We start from the raw sequence: 12769 nt of genomic DNA, 5'->3' as shown, positions 1-12769 counted from the left end.
ACTAACTGCCTAGGCATCCAGGGTCTCCAGGGTGAACTGCACCCATATATTCTCCTGGGAGGGTGAGGTATTTATAAACTCACCCCCCTGCCTTCCATGTACTAGATCCTGCAGCCAGCCTCTTACATGCAGTTAGATGGCCTCTCCTTGGTGAGGCCCTGCGGCAAACGAGTCTTGTCTGCACGACCACCGCCCCAATCCACCCCGCGCCCTATCAAAGGCAGTTCGCACCGGGGTACTTGTGCTGGCAACTGGAGCAGTCAGGGAGCGATAAAGGCCAAGAGGTGCCAAAGACCATGTACACTTCAAAGTGGTCTATAGAGCATGGGTTGTTGTTCCCATGTCTACCTCCAGACCCCGTGTCTCCTGCCAAGCATCCCCCCTCACGCTGGACGGCCCCCTGCAATCCACATAATGCCACGACATATACACGTCATTCATTCACAAACACACCCCTGTTTCAAATTCTTTATAACCCACTTCATATTTCTAATGAGCACTTCTTTGCGCTTTGCTAGTCAACCCGTGAAGGTGCTGGTTATCTGCTCTTCGTCTCTGTGAACTTCCGTGACCACTTTGAGGAAACTCGTCAGATTGCAACCTGTGAACTGCTCCCTGTTCTACGACAAGAAACTACTCTGATCCCTGCATCTAACTGTTTGTTCGTCAAGGTTTACATTGGTATTCATAGAGAATTGTTGATCTTTTCTTTTCAGAACTTTCCACAATGCCTGCCTGTTCCATTGGCGGTTGTCCTTCGAAGACCCATAATAAATCAGAAGGTACTATAATGCATGTTTTCCCTAAGACAATAGATCAGATAAGAGAATGGGTCCGATATTGCGGATATCCACCGTCTGAGCTTGAAAGTAGAGTCCTAGAGGTCTTTGCGGACAAGAGGGGTGATCGATACCGCATCTGCAGCAGGCACTTTACCTCTGACATGTACTCCACATCATTGCTAATAAAGAAGAACACACCGCGAGCGAGGCGAAAATTGCTCTCAACCGCTATTCCCACTCTATTCGTCCACATCCCTACACTGGTGAGTCAAGTTTACGTATTTATCTCTTGGCCTTGCGGTAGTGTGTAGCATTAGCTAACAATAATTTCCCCATTTATGTATCCACTCAATATGTAGGCGGAAGATTCTCCATCCGTGTCATTATTGCAGTCATCAGCCACTTCAAGCGCCTATCGGGTAATCTTACTTGGCTATTCTGCCACTGACTTGTTTTAGGCATGTAAATCAATAGTTTTAATTTATCGTGTAATTATGTTACCTAATGTTACACCCTTGTACTCGTCCTCTAGTCTTTGTTTTCAGTTATAATTATTGTTTTCCAAAATAACGCAAGTACTGTCTTTCAGGGAGATGCTGAGGAGTCCAACGTATTGACGACTACCGTTGATGTCACTCAGATGCTCGAGGTACGTTTCAGGACAGTTCCGTCGCCCTCCTATGTGTCTTCTTTTTTCAATTTTGTGTTCATTACTAATGAAAGTCCTATGTTTCAGGGAGTCGATGGAGCATTAGTCCAAGAAGAAGGGGGAGCATGCAGTTACGGGTCGGCGCAACAGCTTGCAGAAGTGTGCACCGCAGTTACATCGTCCCTTGATGTTCTTATGCATTTCGAGGTATGGATACTGACAGTTCGATCAAGCGAAATCATATGACGTGATTACATCCGCTATACTTCCTTCTTTATTAACGCTAGTACTATGTTTCAGGGAGATGACGGAGCTTCTTCTACAAGAACATCACCCCTAGTAGTTGATGCAGATCTCTGGGTGGTGACACTTCCAACGATCAAGCAAATCGAATCATATTTACATATCCATTATTTATTTTAGACAACTGATCATTTGTGCAGGTCTATTTAGATGAGCCGTTCACGCCTGCACAAAGTTTCTGTTCTTTTTATCAAAATAGAAAACCATACTAATGCAATTACTGTGTTTCAGGGAGTCACTGAAGCATCATCTTCAATAATATCATCAATGGAAGTCTATGAGGAGCCCGAGGTATGGATCTTGCCAGTTCCATCTAACTAGATCAGCAATGCGTGAATAATTGTCGTTTGAATGTTCTACACAAAGCGTTCATTCGTGTTTTGCTATTGAGATGTACGTGGGTATTGGTCCCCAAGTACATTTTGTGTTTTCAATATTATTATACATACTAATGAAAGTTCTATGTTTCAGGGAGTCGATGGAGCGTCAGTGCGTGATGGATGTGCTTATCATGAAAATGTAGTCGTTGCAGCGCAAGAGGAAGTGGAGACATGCACACACGAGTCGGAGCAACAGCGTCCTGATGTTGAAGTTCGAGGCAAGAAAGTTTCAAAGAAAAGAAAGCAAAAGAAGGTTAGTGTCCTGGTCACTATATTATGTTGTTTTTCACTGTTAATAGTTCAATACTGTAAGTTGTGTTTAAACTGAACATCCCTTTTCCAATCTGTCCTCTAGTTGCGAGTGGGTGTACGAACTAGATCTACACAGACAGTGAAGCGAACGAGAGATGTTGCTTGTCAAACCTTTTGGCAGGGACTTGAGACTGGAGATGCATCGTGCCAATGGGAAGAATATGAAGTGATTGACAACAGAGCTATACCACCACCAGCCATTGATAGTGAATGTCCTCCTGGTAGTTCGGATGCAGTTGGAGATAAATTCACAGAATCCACACCCGCAAAAACTAAGACCGCGAGAAAGTTGAAGAAATTGTCCTATTCACCCATTGCCGGAGAAGGAACAGATGTTGCAATGGAAGAGAATGAAGTGGACTACAATGAAACACCTTCAATATCACTGAACATAGGGAAGACGATATCAGAGATTCTACCTTTCATGTGAGTGACATGTCCTCAACGTTACAGGCCGAACCAGCTGGGATGCAGAGTGACACTATAAGGAAAGAGGCCAAATTCATTGTATTCGATAGTTGTTTGATTGATATAATTATTCGGTTGAAATGTGGGCATTCGGTAGGTGGGGAAGTATGTGGGGAGCCATTGATTAATGTGACTCGTGCAATTCGAGGCACTAACCTTAAAATACATGCCACCTGTACAAAATATCATCCTTTCTCATGGTCTGCACAACCCATGCTGGGACAACTGCCAGCAGGCAATCTACTTTGTGCAGCGGCTGCACTTTTTAGTGGTTCAAGTTTTAAAAAATTAGAGTCTTTCTTTCAGTTTGTGGGAATCCGTTTCATTGCGAAAACTCAGTTCTACAAATACCAAACCGATTATCTATTTCCAGCCATTAGCGAAGCTTGGAGAATGGAAAAAATGTCTATTGATAGTACATTCGCGGGCAAACGGTTCAGGCTAGCCGGTGATGGACAGTGCGAGAGCCCAGGATTTTCAGCCAAGTACTGCACCTACCACTTTCAGGACATGGAAAGTAAGAAAATTGTGAGTTTGGTGGTTGTGCAGGTGTCACAAAGTACATCCTCAGTGGCCATGGAGAAAGTTGGCTTTGTAGCATCATTGCAAGAACTACAATCGCGGGGAATGGTGATCGACCTGATAGCCACGGACAGACACGTTTCAATTGCCAAGACAATGAGAGAAGAGTACAAAAATATAAATCACCAATTTGACGTTTGGCATCTTGCAAAAACAATCAATAAAAAAATGTCTGCTGCAGGTAAAAAAAAAAAGAAACGCAAGGTATTTCACAGTGGTCCAAGTCAATCAGCAACCATCTTTGGTGGAGCTCAAAAACATGTGGAGGGTCGTTGGAAATTCTACTGGAAAAATGGCGGTCAGTAATGCCACACTGCACAAACGTTCATCGTTGGAACACAAACCAACATTTCCACAATTGTGAACATGGCCATTTGTCCACAGAGGAGGCACGGAAGAAGAAGTGGTTGATTCCTTCATCACCCACTCACAAAGCCATTGAAAAGATTGTATTTGATAAAACTATAACAAGAGATTTGAGGGGACTCACGGAATTCTGCCACACAGGAGATTTGGAGGTGTTCCACAATATGTGCCTAAAGTACAGGCCAAAACGATTGCATTTTGGCATGGAGGGCATGATAAATCGGACTCTTCTAGCGGTCTTGGCACATAACCATAACGTTGGACGTCAACAAAGTAGGACGACCGGAACTTTAGGGACGCTTCGCTACAATAAGGCCTTCACTAAAAGAAGTAAACAATGGGTGATCAAACCAGTGTTTGAGGATATGCAATATGAGTTTATTGAGAGACTTATTGTTGACGTCCTAGATAGGCACATAAATGGAGTTGTGAACGAACCTGTGCAGGTGACAACTGCATTGCCACCCAACATTGCCTCTGTTCCATGTCCACCTAAAGAAGAGCTCATTGAGAAATACACATCACGGTTTAAATGATTGTAATTTGATTGTCTGTTCTCTCGAGTCTCCTCATGTCGCAGGCCCATTGAATATGTTTATATATCCAACCTTGTTCATTTGCGCATTAAATTAAACCAAACAGTAATATAAATTATTTTTCCAAAAATATAGAATGTCTCCGTATTTATGGTTCTGTGGGGCAGCAAAGCAAGCAGACAAAATGCAAAGATGGAGTGTAAATTTCAAGTCCTGGAAAACGGCCGTACACTGAATTTAGCTAACTAGGAATGTGTGTTCGTTCAAAGTGACGGTCAGCTGCTTTGATTTTTTCTCGAGTGCCAGAATGGCCCACGACTCAGTATAAGGTTCTATTGTTATTTGACCTTGACAGGCCGGGACCACATAAGAAACGATAATGAATATAATTTCAGAAACGAAAGCCATTTCATGTTCGTTCATTAGAAGAAATAAAACGTCGGCATAGAAGGAGTGGTATTTCGGGGCTGCCCTACGCGCAGACACAATGGAAAATGCAAATATAATGTAAGTAACTCTTTAGATGAGTTTATACTGCAATTTAATTACTATACAGTAGCTTTAAAGACGGGTTAAGTTGTACTTGTTCATTCTATGTGGCATATTGTTTTGTACCGCGCACTATCTTGGGGAGAACCGTCTCCTTTTACGGAAGCACCTCCAAACCTTCCTCTTTGCTTCTGCTTTCTCTCTCCCTCTCCCCTGCTACAACTTGTCCACTGTCTGCGACCTCGGAACTGGGCCCTTCCACTCTCCACCTGCACTCCCTGTCAACCCCTGCACTGGGGGACTGTCTCAGTATCCTACAGCCCCCCTTGACGTATAAAACCCAGTTGCACTGTCCTAGCTATGAAATAATTTCCAGACCTAATATATAAAATGAATAATTTTAATAAAGATCTGATGGTGAGACTAATTTCCTTTTTTTTTATGTTTTTCAAATAGATACATCGTCCATTACTGCATGTGTCACGAGTACCAGACACCGGCGGATGGGTTTTTCAACCGCCAGTTGCTTCTCCGCGTGAACAACGTTAGCACCCTGACCATTTTGTGGGACAATCGCCAAGTACAAGTATGCCCTTACGTGGTACTAGCGGCTAGATGCAACATACAGACCGTTGTGGTGCCCTAGTGCCTCGTTGTTGGAATAGCCATGCGATTATCAGTGCGACCGAAGAGCTTATTTTATCGTAAACCAACACCCTGTCTACTGCACACGAACATCGCTTGCCTCAAGACGAAATATTTTGGATCGAGAGCAAATAAAAATGCAAATCGCTGAATATTCTCAAAACATTTGATGTCAAATAAATGTACTTTGCCAAATGTACAATCTTGCCGTTTGCTTTTAAACCACTGTTTCATATTCCGAATTGTGGCGCTGTATTGTGAGATGATCTAAGACCCTGTGTACAGCAAAGGAACATCGTGTGCCTCGAAACGAACTTTTTGGAACGTGAGCAAATAAAAATGCAAATCGCTGAATATTCTCAAAACATTTGATGTCGAATAAATGTACTTTACCAAATTTACAATCTTGCGGTTTAATTTAAAAGCACAGTTTCATATTCCCAATTGTGGCGCGCTGTGTTGTTTGAGCTCATCTGTGTTGATTTCCTGGTTCTGTGTGGAGTCGCGTAGAAGACGCCTGGGCGCGTTTGCCTACGCAGCTCAGTCACGTCACGGATAGAGGCGGGGAATATGAATGTTTTGATCAAGTCTGTTTCAGGGGCGGGGGATTTGATTTAGTGCCGCAAAAGCAGGTGAGCCAGGGCGATGCGGCAAGTGAGAGGATTATCATAAAATGGCGGATGTTTTCGAGTGCGTTAATGGACGAAAAGTCGGGTAAGGTCCATAGGAAAGTTTTCTACGATCTACCGATTTATGCTTAAAAACACATGGCCGAACCATAGGAACAATAAAAAAAAAGTCCCGGAACTATCCTTTAACGGTCTATTTTTTTTTTATAAAACAGTCATGCAATTCAATTCCTTACTGGTTACATAATGCATAATTACAGTACAGATACTGTAAAACACTGCATGATCGCCACGCTTTAAAGAAAAGTGTAGGTTAGAGTATCTTTTTTTTTTTTTTATTTAATCATTTATGATTTTTTACAAGATTGTCATACAAAAATGATTTTATACAATAATTCAAAATCTATACATTATTTCTATACATCTATTTAGAGTATCTTCATTTCATAGTGTCAAGTGTATTTAATTTTGTTGGGGAAGATGCATCATTTTGACAAGTGAACACTTTTGAAAATGTTCACAATCACATGATCAAATGCTTTTGATGGAAAACCTAGTTTTGTAACCTGCAGGTTGCATACATTTTGCAACTGGTGCCAAACCCATGAACAATTCCATACTCTTTGACATTCTATATTATCACCCTGTTGCTTTATAGCAGGTCCCCTGAAAGTGGGATGACATCAATATTCCAACTGGTCTGTCTGCTAAGCCATCCACTCGGCTTAGTCTCTTTTTCCCCCGTCTTACATAATTAATTCACAAAGCCAACTATATGCTTATGCAAAGTAGTGATCAATAGTTCCATCCAGTCTGTACATCTGCTCGCTTTGCTTTAGGATTACGATTGTATTATATAGTAGTACCATCAGAAGACCGCTGGCCACATTTTTTTCAGAGCCTTTTTATCATATCTATTAGTGTCCATTCATGCAGCTAACCTTCTACAGACACTCATCAAGGGCTTGCCAAGTCTTTTCGCCCAGTCAAGTAGATTTTATTAAGGGCGAGAAGCGTTAGCAAGGGATATTTGAAACATTTACTTTGTTTGCAGTAAATATCAAATACAAGTTTCACTGAGCATGGCTAGAAGCAGTGTGCCAAACATGAAGCAGGTTTGCAGTGACATGCACCATTTTACAGAAATCTAATTTTAAATGTGTTGCCCTCCATTCCTATGGGTTGAGTCCATTTCTTTTAGGTTGAATAGGTAAACTAAGTTACCCAACCTGCAGGTCTAGCAGATGTTTTAAGTATTTGCAAGGCCTGAATCAGCTCTTATTTCAGTGGTTTGCAAAACTGCTGTATTGTTGCTCATTTCATATCTTGGGTACAAATAACTTCTGGTAACATTAATATTGGTACAAAATTGCTAATCAGATGGTGTCTGTTTGTTAATCAAAACAATGTTAATTAGCAATCTCTGCTAATCCATTTTTGAAAACGAATGTATGCCTTGGACTCTACCTATAAATCACGGTGGGAGACATACCTCAAGGATCAACAACGTAAAAACTTTGGACAATGTACACAAGTGGCCATAAATGCAAGATTGCGCATTCAAAGGCTTGTTTGGGCAGACAGTTAGTAGCCAATTTGTGCTGGATGTTAATTTCCAATGGGTTCACAAAGACCCCCACCTTCTTACCTCAAGGCTATGACCAGTAATAGGAATATCTGAATACCTTACATTAAATAAATGTATTCATATATGTTTTTACTTAGCCACTGGTAGGAATGAATCTGAACGCTTCACGTTACATGCATTTATTCATCTACGTTTTTTCTTAGCACCTACGATATGTTTCTAGGCGCTCATGTATGCACTCTGAAACTCATTTATTTGTAAATGCAGTGATCATTAACCACAATTGCTCCAATGTGCATGCTTTATTTTTGCTACTACTATATGCTGCTTGTTTTGCAAATAATATCTCCTAAAAGTGTCATAAGCACTACAGATCTCTGATCTATTACAGCTGTCTTGAGGGGGCGGGGGGGTTGACATGCACCAGGAACTCATACCAATTTAAGACAGCGTTCATAGATCTAGAACCGAAGTGCTATAACCCAGCATGTGTAAAGACAGAGGCCCAAACTTGCAGTGTTTTTACATTCTCTAGCTTAGCTAATCAAGACGGCCAGCTAACCACACGAGGTCAGTTGGAAGCTTTTAGCATTGCACAGTTAAGTCGAACAGGAAGTCACTAGTGCAAGCGAATAGTTGGCAGCGAGCACTTTGCACAAGTACAAACTCAGGTCCCATAGTTTGTAATGAGAAGCACTTAGTAAGAGTTAAGAAGATGTCACTTTTGATAACTAAGCTTTTAACAGCCTGCCGAAGAATGAGATTCTGTAATGTTACAGATCTCCACTTCGGATAAAGAAAGTGACAATTGTTGGAAAAAGACGACATGACAAATCCACACAAGCAGGGCCGCCATTTTACTGTTCATAAATATATGGCCCAGAGAGACAGAGAGGGAAGAGGCCAGCAGACTTGACTTTAAAGCGAGAGGGGATGGGGAAGAGGAGAGAGACACAATGCCAGGTCCAGAGAAGCAGATGCATACAAATGGCTTGTCCAGATGCCATAAAGCATAAAGAGAGGCGTGTAGCGCGAAGTTGTTAAGGAGAGTGCATTTCCCTTATTTTGAAACTAAGCATCACTTGTTTCATCAATTGAATATTCAACATGCTCTTTGCTTACATGATAATCTTGTTCATAGGTTTGATGATATGTTATAGCTGCTTTTGCTCTAGCTTGTTTAATGATGAAAACCCTCAGAAGAGAGGGGGATCATATTCAAATGATAACTTTTGTCCAAGGAATATTTAAGTGCAACTGGTCAGAAAGTTATCTCTAAGTGAGTCAAGAACCTTCATTCCCCGAGTACGTATGTTTAATTGTTTTCATAACACCAGAGAGTAGGCCATCCTGTCTTTAAGCACTGGGGCAAGGCCTAGGGTGTTTTAAACATGAATGACTGATGACCAGGGGTTCATTGTCACAGCCTCGCAAGAGGAGGGGATAAGGGGCATGTGGTCACTCCTGGACAACAGGCAATCGCATAAACACAAGACATGCTTCAAAAGATGCCATTTGCTTGACAGACTTCAGACGAAAATTGAGGCTTCTATTGTGCGGACAGCAGTTATTAGGAAGCGTAGCCGTGAATTCATGGGTGCCAACTTTTCACTTTGTATGCAGCAATTCCCCCACACCAGCCCTAAATATGTGCAATTGAATACAACAGAGCCCACCCCATGGCTAAGCAGTGCATTTTACAACACCTATTTATTTAATAAGAAAGCCATTAGATTTGAATCTAACAGTTCCACAAACTGCAAAGCTACCTTTGTAGCTTTCCGTACATATCACCCACTTCACAAATGTCAACACCAGATCTGGATCCCAACTGTGCCCAAAATCACTACATTACCAACAGTAGTTGTACTTTTTGTTGAGTTTCATATATAATCAGACAAAGAAACGGCGCAGTATTTTTGAAACGCCAGGTAACAATCATAATGAGGCAGTAGTTAATTACTGTCAAGTCTTATTCTTTCAGCATATTTTCCTGAAACTTGAGGCGAGGACCTCCATATGTTGTATGACCCACAACAACAGGATCACCAATATACATCTATTGCCAGTGAGGTTTGTGTTGTGGCCGTCCGCTTTACAAAAAAGTTCACTACTGATTTATATAGTCCTTGTTTGTGTCAACTAGTGTGCATCTGCCAGGAGCTTGAATCTTCCATTATTGCAGCCTCCGATTGTTTACCAGATTATGTTGCACAGGTTACGGATCCCGACTCACTTTAAAGCCAATAGGGTTTAATCTGCAGCCAAACTGACAGTGTGCAGTCCTTTAAGATGTACAGCCAGAAACTGAAAACTGTAAATCTCTCTATGGGGAAAAGTGAGATTCCTGCCCAGATTGCTGAAAAACTAGGGGGGCAGCTGAACCCTCCCGCCCCACACACACGCTGTGCCTTTGGGTGAGGTCTTCTGTTAAACTGACTTTCCTTGACTAAATATTATTGCAAGCTAATCTATGATTGATGTCTCTTCACTAAACACTTGTCTCCGACTACACATTATGTGAAGTTGGGCTGGGAATGAGGGTCCGTTTTAGTGAGAAGCATGCAGTCTCTTGCCGAGTGCATACTATACTATTAGGTGGTTGAATTATGACTGAAGTCTTTTTGTGAAAAGGTATTCAGCCTCTTGTCTGTATGCACCTCATGCTTAAAAGCTGCAGGCCAGCGTTGAATAACGACTAACCGTAGGAGAATGACATGTATAACCCAGTGGAAAGATTAAAGGCAGCTAACATGAGTTCATTCCAGCTGAGGGATGCTAAACCAGTTCTTATCACATTCTTTTTTTTTTTTTTTTTAAATCACATTGCATTCTGGTACTTATACACCTGGATTAAGAGTCTGAAACAAAAACTACAATTACTGTACAAGAATACTGAATGAAGTGTAAAAGTATGCAAGGCCAAGAAAAGATTGAATTTGTTTTACAGAACAAGGAACTGGCCAGGACGTGATGGATTCGATTTTGACAAGCCATAATCTTGCTAAGCGAATGGGACCGTCGAAAGATTCATGGGCAACTTAAAAAGGACTCTTCAAATATGTTCCATCATCACGAAAGGGTCATTCATGCAGGCCATCTATACACTCCTCAGGGACGATCGCAACACATCATACAGTTCCACAGGAGTGTGCCCGTCAGAAATGATGAGGCAGAAGCATAGACTACTGTGCCACAGCCCCCCACCCCCGGACACTGAAGTGGCAGCGTACTTAACACTAAGAGTTTGAAACAAGGATGAAGACAGCAAGGGAAAAAAAAATGAAGATTTATGCTCACAATAGGAGGAAGTCCAGAGAGCCATAGATGGAAATAGGAGACCAAGTGCTGGTGCGACAGTTGCAAGAGTCCAAAGAAACTCCAGAGTTCAGCCCAGGAGCCCCCGACTGTGACACATTATGGGATCTGTGATAACAGTGGCAGCCCAGATCACTAGGAGCTCCTCTTTCTTCAAGAAAAGAGGAAAGGAAATACAACGAGAACAACAAACAGTCCTCTCAGAGAACTGCTCCGATGTCATGGATGGGGACATACATACCAACAACAGTAAAAGAGACAAATGCACCACCACTGCTCGGAGTCTATCGAGAAGAACAATTCACAGGCCCACAAGATGGATTGAAGAAATGGGCTAGATTGTATAATTTCAGCTCTCAATTGGGGGTGCAATGTCCCATACTTACATAGCTCTCAACCATTTGTGTTGCAAAGTCGGGTGAAAACAGCCGATTCTGTTTTTGGCGGGTGAGAGCCCATTGATACGAATGGGCATGCAGGTGGCTTGGCGGGTGAGTCCGCTGTTTTCATGGCGGGTAACACCCGCAAAAAGCATGCGAGTTGAGAGCTACGCGTTTACGTTCATGAGGGGGAAGGCATCCAACTGTCCCGATTATGTTCACAAAATCTCGACCACTGTTGGTCGAGTGTATGGGCCGAGCTACCGCCCAATAAGGCAGTCATCGGATGAATAAAGAAGAGTATTCACTGTTCCATTTGTCTGTTTCACTATACTGCCTTATTATGTATCCTGATGCAAATTCAACGTCTACAAGTATGAGATATTCACTGTATATAACTAGAAGTAAGCTGTGCAAAGTAATACTTGCATATGGCCAAATAATATTTGGGGGGGGGCGGCGGAGGGCTTTACTTGTTGAACTAACTTTTGTGGGTAACTGAAATGTTGTCATAATTTAAGTAATACTTAATTGCCTCTATTCGGTTTCCCTGGAAAAGGGATTCCAGGGACCATCGACTGATGCCCAACACCCATTTCGCTAAGGCTCTTTCATGAACATGTTCAACTTTTTATGGTGACATTTATGAATCATGTACAAAGTACCTGAAAATAAAATGAACGCTTCGCCGTTACTTCAATATAAAGGGCATATAGCGAATAACGTTAAACAAGCGACAATTAAGGTTAAAGGCCGTTGGCTGGCAGCCTAGGGGCGTGCGTTTCAGGGCTGTCCGTACACACAAACTTCCCAAAGGCGCTGAGCCTACTGGGCCTGAACTGCCCTTTGTGAAGTGACTTCCTGGCCCCAGCATACGTCCTCACCTGGTGGTATATAACCTCAGCATGGCTACGGTTCCGTTCTAATTGGAAGGCGAGAAAGACGTGCTGCACAACCTGATCCTGCCGTTTTAACCTGCAGTCGTTAGATCCATGCATGTCATATCCTCGCCTGTCAATAGAGGGCATATGCGTCTGCGTCTTAATTTAAACAAAGTGGGCGGCCATGACAGAATGTCATCTTTTACGGTTCAGACAGCTGAAATACTTACAATTTACTCCATTATCACTTACGAAAAAAAGAAATTGAATTGTCATTATTTATTGTGCAATTTATTGTGCAAGGTTTTCTTCTATAGCTTATGATTGAAATCTTTACGTGAAGAAACACAAGTACTATATATATATGTGTGGTTCCTTAATTTTAAAATAAATGTCAGCATGATACTTGATGCGCTCTCGATTGTATACCTTCTAAAATCTCTTAGATATTCGAAAACAGG

At 42.0% G+C, this 12769-nt stretch overlaps 1 protein-coding gene across 2 annotated transcripts in view; it reads right to left on the bottom strand.

The window, feature by feature from the left end:
* The window catches only part of SOD2 (superoxide dismutase 2), a 181467-nt gene extending 169009 nt beyond the window's left edge, over positions 1-12458 (bottom strand). The window contains exon 1 of one of the 2 annotated variants that reach the window (XM_069606717.1): positions 12312-12458. In XM_069606717.1, the coding sequence (XP_069462818.1) occupies positions 12312-12334 (23 nt within the window). In that variant the 5' untranslated portion in view covers positions 12335-12458. The remainder of the gene's footprint in view (positions 1-12311) is intronic. The other variant, XM_069606716.1, reaches the window with a different exon arrangement.
* Positions 12459-12769: the final 311 nt, after the last annotated feature.

The sequence above is a fragment of the Ambystoma mexicanum genome, chromosome 4p (genome assembly GCF_040938575.1).
Source record: "Ambystoma mexicanum isolate Mex_15411 chromosome 4p, UKY_AmexF1_1, whole genome shotgun sequence".
Lineage (NCBI taxonomy): Eukaryota > Metazoa > Chordata > Amphibia > Caudata > Ambystomatidae > Ambystoma > Ambystoma mexicanum.
The sequence above is the reverse complement of the archived record's forward strand: the minus strand, read 5'-3'. Positions and strand labels throughout refer to the sequence as shown.